At 40.1% G+C, this 12,051-nt stretch overlaps 2 protein-coding genes across 2 annotated transcripts in view; one reads left to right on the top strand and one right to left on the bottom strand.

The window, feature by feature from the left end:
• Positions 1-2,314: 2,314 nt before the first annotated feature.
• LOC128234409 (mucin-6-like) lies at positions 2,315-5,326 on the bottom strand. The gene has a single exon (XM_052948629.1). It carries the CDS (start codon positions 5,324-5,326, stop codon positions 2,315-2,317), a length of 3,012 nt encoding a protein of 1,003 aa, XP_052804589.1.
• A 3,774-nt stretch (positions 5,327-9,100) lies between these two features.
• Positions 9,101-12,051, top strand: part of LOC128234831 (irregular chiasm C-roughest protein-like) — a 122,251-nt gene continuing 119,300 nt past the window's right edge. The window contains exon 1 of the mRNA XM_052949366.1: positions 9,101-9,209. The gene's annotated coding sequence lies outside the window, so the exon portion shown is untranslated. The remainder of the gene's footprint in view (positions 9,210-12,051) is intronic.

A 12,051-nucleotide genomic window follows, 5' to 3' on the forward strand; every position in this document is an offset into this window, starting at 1 on the left:
CACTAGCTATATCCGCCAACTAAACTAGCTATATCCGCCACCTATACTAGCTAGATCCGCCAACTAAACTAGCTAGATCCGCCACCTACACTAGCTAGATCCGCCAACTAAACTAGCTAGATCCGCCAACTAAACTAGCTAGATCCGCCACCTAAACTAGCTAGATCCGCCACCTAAACTAGCTATATCCGCCACCTACACTAGCTAGATCCGCCACCTAAACTAGCTAGATCCGCCACCTAAACTAGCTATATCCGCCACCTATACTAGCTAGATCCGCCACCTAAACTAGCTAGATCCGCCACCTACACTAGCTATATCCGCCAACTAAACTAGCTATATCCGCCAACTAAACTAGCTATATCCGCCACCTAAACTAGCTAGATCCGCCAACTAAACTAGCTATATCCGCCACCTACACTAGCTAGATCCGCCAACTAAACTAGCTTGATCCGCCAACTAAACTAGCTTGATCCGCCACATACACTAGCTAGATCCGCCAACTAAACTAGCTTGATCCGCCACCTACCCTAGCTAGATCCGCCAACTAAACTAGCTACATCAGCCAACTAAACTAGCTAGATCCGCCAACTACACTAGCTAGATCCGCCACCTACACTAGCTATATCCGCCAACTAAACTAGCTAGATCCGCCACCTAAACTAGCTACATCAGCCAACTAAACTAGCTATATCCGCCACCTATACTAGCTAGATCCGCCACCTACACTAGCTATATCCGCCAACTAAACTAGCTAGATCCGCCACCTAAACTAGCTACATCAGCCACCTAAACTAGCTATATCCGCCACCTATACTAGCTTGATCCGCCACCTACACTAGCTAGATCCGCCAACTAAACTAGCTATATCCGCCACCTACACTAGCTAGATCCGCCAACTAAACTAGCTTGATCCGCCAACTAAACTAGCTTGATCCGCCACATACACTAGCTATATCCGCCAACTAAACTAGCTTGATCCGCCACCTACACTAGCTAGATCCGCCAACTAAACTAGCTACATCAGCCAACTAAACTAGCTAGATCCGCCAACTAAACTAGATGGATCCGCCAACTAAACTAGCTTGATCCGCCACCTACCCTAGCTATATCCGCCACCTAAACTAGCTACATCCGCCACCTAAACTAGCTTGATCCGCCACCTAAACTAGATAGATCCGCCAACTAAACTAGCTATATCCGCCACCTACCCTAGCTATATCCGCCACCTACACTAGCTAGATCCGCCACCTACACTAGCTACATCCGCCAACTAAACTAGCTTGATCCGCCACCTAAACTAGCTAGATCCGCCACCTAAACTAGCTACATCCGCCAACTAAACTAGCTACATCCGCAAACAAAACTAGCTAGATCCGCCACCTAAACTAGCTACATCCGCCAACTAAACTAGCTAGATCCACCACCTAAGCTAGCTTGATTTGATTCAATGACTAAACTATCTAGATGTGACTTTAAAAAGCCAGATATGACTGAATTAGTTAGATTTGCATCGACGGTTACTCATGGAGATGCTATCTTCAACAGCCCAGTCTTTTGTAACATTTAAACAATTTACGAGTACGGAAAAGAACAGTTTTGTAGTATTATGAAAAACTAAATGTGATAACCCAAGTTTCAAGTTGTAACCTAAGACGAGATAGTGTCTGAGTGTTATATCAAACAAGAACTACATGACGTAAATTTGGTTGACTTACATATGTACAGAGAAGTTCAAAAAGGTCACACTCACTTTTAAGATTAATTAACGAATTCTAATTAAATTCTGTACAGTTTTATATTTACAATGTTAACACTTATGTGATGTTTCCGTTAACATTCATATTACTTTAAGACAGTCTTTCATATTCTACCAGAGCAAAACCTCACTCACCATGTTTGTTGTTCTTTGTCGATTACAAATTGGCTGGTAGCAATGGCCATATTAATTGATGGCTGGGAACAGTGCCTTTATTAGATAGTATGATGGCTGGGAACAGTGCCCATGTTAGGTGGTATGATGGCTGGTAGCAGTGGCCATATTAAATGGAATGATGGCTGGGAACAGTGCCCTTATTAGATAGTATGATGGCTGGGAACAGTGCCTATGTTAGGTGGTATGATTGCTTGGAGCAGTGACCATATTAGATGGTATGATGGCTGGGAGCAGTGGCCATATTAGATGGTATGATGGCTGGGAACAGTGATCATATTAGATGGTATGATGGCTCGGAACAGTGACCATATTAGATGGTATAATGGCTGGGAACAGTGCCTATGTTAGATGGTATGATGGCTCGGAGCAGTGCCTATGTTAGATGGTATGATGGCTCGGAGCAGTGACCATATTATGAGGTGGCTTGATGGTGTGAGGCAGTGTATATATGAGGTGGTATGATGGTGTGAGGCAGTGTGGATATAGGGTGACATGATGGTCTGAGGCAGTGTATATATGAGGTAGCATGATGGTGTGAGGCAGTGTGGATATGGGGTGGCTTGATGGTGTGAGGCAATGTATATATGAGGTGGTATGATGGTGTGAGGTAGTGTGGATATGAGGTGACATGATGGTGTGAGGCAGTGTATATATGAGGTAGCATGATGGTGTGAGGTAGTGTGAATATAAGGTGACATGATGGTGTGAGGCAGTGTGGATATGAGGTAGCATGATGGCGTGAGGCAGTGTAAATATGAGGTGACTTGATGGTGTGAGGCAGTGTGGATATGGGGTGACATGATGGTGTGAGGCAGTTTGGATATGAGGTAGCATGATGGCGTGAGGCAGTATGAATATGAGGTGACATGATGGTGTGAGGCAGTGTGGATATGGGGTGACATGATGGTGTGAGGCAGTGTGGATATGAGGTGACATTATGGTGTGAGGCAGTGTGGATATGGGGTGATATGATGGTGTGAGGCAGTGTGGATATGAGGTGACATTATGGTGTGAGGCAGTGTGGATATGGGGTGATATGATAGTGTGAGGCAGTGTATATATGAGGTGGCATGATGGTGTGAGACAGTGTGGATATGAGGTAGCATGATGGTGTGAGGCAATGTATATATGAGGTAGCATGATGGCGTGAGGCAGTGTGGATATGAGGTGACATGATGGCGTGAGGCAGTGTTGATATGAGGTGGTTTGATGTTGTGAGGAAGTGTGGATAGGAGGTAGCGTGATGGCGTGAGGCAGTGTGGATATGAGGTAGCATGATGGTGTTAGGCAATGTATATATGAGGTAGCATGCTGGCGTGAGGCAGTGTGGACATGCGGTGGCTTGATGGTGTGAGGAAGTGTGGATAGGAGATAGCGTGATGGCGTGAGGCAGTGTGGATATGAGGTGACAAGATGGTGTGAGGAGGTGGCTTGATGGTGTGAGGCAGTGTGGATATGAGGTGACATGATGGTGTGAGGCAGTGTATATATGAGGTGGCATGATGGTGTGAGGCAGTGTATATATGAGGTGGCATGATGGTGTGAGGCAGTGTGGATATGAGGTGGCTTGATGGTGTGAGGCAGTGTGGATATAAGGTGGCTTGCTGGTGAGAGGCAGTGTGGATATATGAGGTGACATGATGGTGTGAGGCAGTGTGGATATAAGGAGGCTTGATGGTGTGAGGCAGTGTGGATATGAGGTGGCTTGATGGTGTGAGGCAGTGTGGATATGAGGTGGCATGATGGTGTGAGGCAGTGTGGATATAAGGTGGCTTGATGGTGTGAGGCAATGTGGATATGAGGTGGCATGATGGTGTGAGGTAGTGTGGATATAAGGTGGCTTGATGGTGTGAGGCAGTGTGGATATGAGGTGGCATGATGTTGTGAGGCAGTGTGGATAGGAGGTGGCATGATTGTGTGAGGCAGTGTGGATATGAGGTGGCTTGATGGTGTGAGGCAGTATGGATATGGGGTGACATGATGGTGTGAGGCAGTGTGGATAGGAGGTGACATGATGTTGTGAGGCAGTGTGGATATGAGGTGGCATGATGTTGTGAGGCAGTGTGGATATGAAGTGGCATGATGATATGAGGCAGTGTGGATATGAGGTGGCATGATGGTGTGAGGCAGTGTGGATAGGAGGTGGCATGATGGTATGAGGTGATATGATAGTGTGAGGCAGTGTGGATAGGAGGTGGTATGATGGTGAGAGACAGTGTGGATATGAGGTGACATGGTGGTGTGAGACAGTGTGGATATGAGGTGGTATGGTGGTGTGAGGCAGTGTGTATACGAGGCGGCATGCTGGTGTGAGGCATGTGGATATGAGGTGACATGATGGTGTGAGGCAGTGTGGACAGAATGTGGTATGATGGTGTGAGGCAGTGTGGATATGAGGTGGCATGATGGTGTGAGGCAGTGTGGATATGAGGTGGCATGATGGTGTGAGGCAGTGTCGATATGAGGTGGCTTGATGGTGTGAGGCAGTGTGGATATGAGGTGGCTTGATGGTGTGAGGCAGTGTGGATATGAGGTGACATTATGGTGTGAGGCAGTGTGGATATGAGGTGACTTGATGGTGTGAGGCAGTTTGGATATGAGGTGGCATGATGGCGTGAGGCAGTGTGGATATGAGGTAGCATGATGGTGTGAGGCAGTGTGGATATGAGGTAGCATGATGGCGTGAGGCAGTGTGGATATGAGGTGACATGATGGCGTGAGGCAGTGTTGATATGAGGTGGCTTGATGGTGTGAGGAAATGTGGATAGAAGGTAGCGTGATGGTGTGAGATAGTGTGGATATGAGGTGGTATGATGGTGTGAGGCAGTGTATATATGAGGTGGTATGATGGTGTGAGGCAGTGTGGATTTGAGGTGACATGATGGTGTGAAGCAATGTATATATGAGGTGGTATGATGGTGTGAGGCAGTGTATATATGAGGTGGTATGATGGTGTGAGGCAGTGTGGATTTGAGGTGACATGATGGTGTGAGGCAGTGTATATATGAGGTAGCATGATGGTGTGAGGCAGTGTGGATATGAGGTGACATGATGGTGTGAAGCTGTGTGGATATGAGGTGACATGATGGTGTGAGGCAGTGTGGATATAAGGTGGCTTGATGGTGTGAGGCAGTGTGGATATGGGGTGGCATGATGGTGTGAAGCAGTGTGGATATGAAGTAGCATGATGGTGTGAGGCAGTGTGGATATGAGGTGACATGATGGTGTGAAGCTGTGTGGATATGAGGTGACATGATGGTGTGAGGCAGTGTGGATATGAGGTGGCTTGATGGTGTGAGGCAGTGTGGATATGAGGTGACATGATGGTGTGAGGCAGTGTGGATGTGAGGTGGCATGATGGTGTGAGGCAGTGTGGATATGAGGTGGCATGATGGTTTGAGGCAGTGTGTATATGAGGTAGCATCCTGGATGAAGGCAGTGAAGATATGAGGTTTCATGAAGGCTGGATGTTGTTTAGTGTATATGCTGCCTTCTGGGAGTGCTAATATGAGCTGAATTAATTAATTTTTGCTGGAGGTGGATTGATATGGTGAAAGATGTATATACATGGATCTGTTAAAATGCGTTTCTGTACTTTTAAATCACATTGTCCAGTTGTAGATATAGGTCTGTGTTTTAGACACTGTTTTTAAAATAGTTTTATTAATTAATTTCTTATTTTTGACTCGTTCTTGGAACATTTTAAAGCGTGTTTCAGTATTCATTAAAACCTGATCTTAATATGTGCATGGTAGACAACTGTTTCAAATGCTGAAAGATAAGTTACTGGATTATTTCCCTTAGGTACCGGCGCCTTAGTTGGCCGATTGTTCAAAACTTTATTAACTTTATCATTGTTAACTTTTAAACGTAAACTCGTTTTGATTGGTTCATATATTTGAATAAAACAAGTACAGCTAAAACTGTTGCCTCACGTATTACTTGAAATTCCGCAGATCATATACTGTATGTCTATTCTTGAAACTTCCAGAATTGTGAAGATCCAATAGTTAACAACGATGATTTTAACAACGATGTTAACTTAGAGACGTTCTCAAAAATCGGTCCAAATTATACCCCAATCAGGTGGTAAACTGTGTGTACATTTTTAATAACTTTAAAGTATTAAAGTTATTCAGCCATGCATAAAATAAAAACACCTGCCTCACGAAAATTTATTAACGTCTAATTTCCGGAGGTTCAGTGCCTTACTAACCCAAACTAAGGGTCGCCCTATGACCCCTAACACTGCATTTCGCTCTGCACCGCAGGTCAGGGCTGTTCACGTCGTACCTTCATTTCCTCGTGCCGGGGTCTCTATTGTCTCCGGCACGTGCTTGGAATGTCTCGTGCAGAATTAACCTAGGACGCTCGCAGATTTAGCGGATAATATTAGCTACCTGCTGAATATAGAGACGACCATTTTAAAAGAAGTGATTAAGTTTCTTTTGATTAATATATCATAATATTAAGGAAATTGATTTATTTTGCAAATAAGAAATCCACCCATGACAAAAACTTAAATTTTTGCATTCCTGAAATTTTCTTTGAAATTTGTTCTTCTATTCGTCTGAAAAAAGTAAATTTATTTTACTACCTAGCGGTTCTATAATTCACTTTATACTTGGATGCAAAGGTGGCCAGTGTATTATGTTTATATAGTGGGTTTTTCAGTTAAATACATTTTTTTGTGTCATATTTCACAAATATACACCATCTTAACCACGTGCTGGCCACCTTTGCTTGGATGTATAAAAAGGGGTATAGGTAAGCTCACCCATTTTCGTTTATACCGATTTGGAACGTAAAAAGTAACATGATGAAGAATATCAGATGCAAGCTATATCAAGATATGTAATATACACGTGTATTCCATGTGTTCATACTACTTAATACCAAAAATTATCTGAATAAGCGAGTTATTTTAATCTTTTTCTTTTGTCTTATATTTGATATTGCCGGTAAAGGCAAGTTGTATAATTCTTAGCGTGACAAGAATACGTGCAATATTAATTGAGTATTCATGATCAGAATACAGCAAATAAGCAAATATAGTTTTTAAATTATTTATTTATTATTAAGTCATGTTTAAATCGTCACCAAACCTACGAGGGTGCTGGGATATCGTTCTATCATATACACACAGAGAAATACTACAAAAAAAACTCCGGAAAACTGTTGTCTGCTCAACTATTAACTGCTTCATTTTCACGTGCACAACGCTCGACCAAACAGCTTGAAATTAGGTAAGCTCGTATTAATTTAAAATAGTCATGGCATGGTCATTTGATTATATATTAGTGCAAATACAAGAAATATCTAAAATCGACTCTATTCAGTGTGAATCCGAACTAATGACGAAAATTTGTTAAATAAGTGTAATATATTTCGGACTACAGTTTTTCGGATAATGAGGCATAAGAGCAAGGTTGCCAAACACTACTTCTACTGGTAAATGAACGTTTGGTTTTTTCATATGTGAACTGCGTCATCCGCATATGTGTACATTCTGCTACTTTAACTTATATGTGTAGTTATACATACAACTTCACGTATATTTGCAACCGCTCTAATGTCTCCTACTATGAGAGTGGCTCGGAGAGGGCACTTTTCAGCTCGTCTGATTTTTGAAAAAAATGACAAGCTATTGTCGTCACTTGATTGTTGTCGGCGTCGGAGGCTTTAGTTAAGTTTTGCCTTTAGGTCATTTACAAGGAAACTATCAAAGCTATCAATTTGAAACTTGGGGAACTTGTTCATCTAATACCCTTCTTCACATCTTATCCTAAAGATACTCAGTCTCACATTTTTTTTGGGTTAAGAACATGATTTTTTATAGATTTTGGTTGATTTTGAGAATTTGACATTATAGCTTCTTCAATTTTTGTTGGATTGATTAAAAAAAAATCCCAGACAATTAACAAATGGATATTGCACTTCAATATGTCAAATGGGTTTTGAGTCACACATTTGGAAGGGTAGTGGGAGGGTGGCGGATATCTTAGTATTTCTGGACTTTGTAATTTTAAGCTTGTCTGATTTTTGAAGTTTTGTGCGAGGGTCACTTACAAGCAAATATCAAAGCTATCACTTTCAAACTTTGTAATACCTATCAAATGTACAGTATGAAATAAATAAACTGTTAAAGGATAAAATCAGATGAGTGTTCAGCACCCACATGCCGAGCTCTTGTTAGTTGTTATGATATACCATCGAGTGAAACGGTATCATGAATGTTTTCTTAAACGTAAGTATGGATATTTCGTTTTCAATTCTGTTATTTGTGTGATGAAATAAAACTAACAGCAGGGGCCATCCAGGATTTGACGTAAGAGGGGCGTAACTTAGGGGTGTAACTTTTTTACTTGTGCCTCTCCCGCAGAACGGAAATTTATTTGGCTCAAAGTCCTCAAGAAATATTGACAATTTCTTTTCATAAATGATACATTTTGGCGTAATTTATATTACTTTTATCCTATATTGAAGTAAACAGTACACTTGGACGACTTTAGGGTGAACGTTTAATTTTTTTTTATAATATTTATCATGGGTATAATAATTTTGAAGATCATTTAATATTCGGCACATGTATATGCCAGTGTTTAGGATCTTTCAGTTAATAATGAAATTATATACTTACAAAAAAAAATCTTTACCTTTTTTATGACTAATCTACAATTTAATGACTGAACTATGAATTAATGGCACACATTTAAATATGACTATGATTTATTTTACCAAATGTTTGATGAAGCCTGAGCGTTAAATATTGAAGACAAACTATTAAATGTAAATGCGTTAAAATTTTAAATGCAAGCCATCTAATCACCAAGCGTTACGATATTATAATCTACAATAACCCCAATACTTTATCTGTCAGTGAAGGTTATTTAAGGTAGCGGATCTGAATACTCTCCGCTTGAAAAGAAGTAGTTGTAGGCTCGCGCACCTGGTGGCGGGGGCCCAGAGATCCCTTTCATAACCATTGAAATGTGGCTGGCAACATGTGTCCCCAAACCTTTTGTTAGTCCCATATTTATTTCATCAATGTTTGTATAGATTTTAGCCCTGTGTGTGTGTTTTTAAGTCTTTGTTGCAGTACTGTTTTGTATAGTAGTTATAGTAATTATTTTTTACAGGCATATCAGATTCTGGATTACGGGAGTCTGCTTATAGAAATTTGGAGGGAAATGTGATGTGACTGTCAATCTTCTTTGTGGTGCATGTGATGATAAATTTGGAAGTAAACTACTGTAAGAGATTCTCAAAAAAGGTATTTTTTGTTAACACTTTTTTAATTTTGATTAATAAACTGTTTAGCAAATGCTTACCATTTTGGGAGATGACAAGTGTGTGTTATTGTATTATGTATAACTTGAAAGTGAATATTCAGGGGGGTAGGCGGGCATTACTGAATGTTACACACGAAAGGGGGCAGGTGTAGAAGGGGGAATATCCCGGTAGCTGGTTGGGGGTTCAGAGGGCCTCGCCTGGGAAAAAATGGAACTACATTGTACCATGTTGAGCTCTAGGTGTATTTGGAGGGATATATAGATTCTAGGCCGCTGACTTTGACATTTAACTATTCATACAACTATTCTTATATCATTTTTTAGCTGGGCCCTTGACTTTGATGCCATTTTTGGCCATATTTATTTTTTTCATTTTTCAAATTGATGTTACGCACATGCGTTAATGCGTAACACTGGCTACGCCCCTGAAATAAAGCAAATTAAATGTGTTTTTAGGTGACTTTTGTTTATTATTGTTTTATTTTAATTAATAAATGGTACAATTTTACCTGCACATTCCATTTTGAACATGTTGATATTATTGTAACATATTTATCATAATCTCATTGATAAATGAAGCATGTGTGTTTGGCTTGTGGTCACGAAGCCAGAAAATTAATGTGGGTTTCCTCCAGGTACTCTGGTTTACCCACAACACTAGACCACACTCTCGCGCAACATCGTTCCAACAAGAGCGATTGATTCAATGTGGTAATGCCATGTTTCAAAATCATTGTAAAATGAATAAGTTTAAACTAAATGAAGCAAATGCGTTTTTTTTTAACTCATAATCTTTTGAAACTTATAATCTTGTATTTTAAGTAACGGTATAATATAACCATTAATTTTAATCAGTTACAAAGCAAAACAAATAAAGATGGGCTTAACTTGATTAAGAAACTCATCTAAAATATCGTGCAGTTGTTTTATTATTATTAAAGTTAATTTGCTGATGTCCTTGAGAATGTCTTTTTATAGTTTTGATTTATTTCCGATGTTAAAAAAAATATTGTTTGTCGTTATTATCTTTATTTAATGATTTTCCTCATGATATATTCGAATTCTAAATGCTGAATAAGGAAATAGAAAGTGAATGCATGGATGCAAGACTCATTTAGTTAATTAAGTATTTAATGTGTTCTTGATAATGAAATATCTAATGAATTTCCATGTTAAAAGCATTCATACACATGTCAGTATCTTTTCAACCTCTTTGTCAGAGGGTCGTAGATCGGCCATCTAAATAATTACTTTACAAAGAGGGTCGTGAAATCTTCCCATCATTACCAGATCATAAAAAGGTCTGTGGAAAACAAATTTATTTCGCCGCCCTTTATTGTCCATCAGAGCATAAAACGGTATAGCACGAGGCCCTCCCCCCCCCCCCCCCCAATTTTTACAACAACCGTTTATTGATTATCACTATTTGGACATCGCTCTGTGCGGTTTTGGTGACCAGCAGTCTTCGTTAACCAATGGTAGGTTCAAGGACTGTGCAAGTCATGCATGCTTCAGTTGCTGAACCATAGATGGGCGCTACTTGACCGTGGCTCAGCTGTATGGATATTCAAGTGTACGAACTATCAAACTGATGTACGAACAATTATTTGCACATAAAAGAGCCAAAGAACAGCTGTATTTACATGGTGTCCAGGTTTTTGATTATAATGGGATGATAACATCAGTATGGTATTGTGGTCTTTTGTGATATCATTTGCGATTATTTTTCCCTTTAAGTCAGGTCTTGATAATGCAGCATTTGAAGTTATTGTTTGAGTAAGAATAATGAACTTTTCTTTAAAGTTAAGGGGATGCTTTTATGCTCTTTTTCAAAGCTATAAAATACAAATCACAAGCAGATCCCAGTTTCATCCAAGTTAACTTTTTATGTCAATATCGGAGAAAGAAGTAATAAAATACGTTTAAAATGCACCATTTCGGACTAGAATTCTTTAACCATTTGGGATTTCAGTAATCCAAACCCCCACATACCAACAATTTAAAGTATTTTGATTTAGGTACTGAGAGATGGGCCCATGTCAAAAGGTTGTGCCCCTAAGTTATACCCCCTCTAACTTTAATTTCTGGATCTGCCTACGCAAATTGACCATACATACAATATCAGCAAAGATAGTATAACCCCCCCCCCTTTTCACTTGCAAACTGACAGTACTCCTTCATTTTATACTGTAATCCTACCTTACAAATAAAACGTAATGATTTTCAGAATATGTGTTCAAAATTATGTAAAATTTTGAGTGTTATTACCGAGTTGTATGGGCCATTCTCTTTAGTCTGTGTACTCTTGAATGCATCATACCAAAAAAGGGAGGGCTCCAGCCGCAATAAAGAAGCTAGACAAGAGTATTGGAAGAATATCTTAATGAAAATATATGGAGTCTGTTGCAATTAGTGAGTTTTATTGTAATTAACCGAAGAATAGTTAATGGAATATGAGAGCGAGTGCATGAAAAATGAGTTTATCACTGTCCAAGATACATTTACCAACTCCGATACTACAGATAGTGTCACTTGGAAGGGCTGTGGGTTTGATCCCGATCAATAGTAATCTACTGATTAAACAAGCATGCTTATTGATTGCCCGACCCCAGGACACGATTCTGGAGCTTTGACGAACTTTGAGTCGACAAAAATGAAGCAATTAGGATAAATATGCCGGAAACTTAATCCCAGTTCTTAATTTGTTCCTTACTGAGGTGATATGGTTGTTAATTGAAATTGGTGTAATTTGTCCCCACAAACCTTGGTGCTTGTTCAAGGAGTTAGCCCGTTATCAGTGTGTGCGCGTTTAATTTAATTACA

The sequence above is a fragment of the Mya arenaria genome, chromosome 5 (assembly GCF_026914265.1).
Source record: "Mya arenaria isolate MELC-2E11 chromosome 5, ASM2691426v1".
Lineage (NCBI taxonomy): Eukaryota > Metazoa > Mollusca > Bivalvia > Myida > Myidae > Mya > Mya arenaria.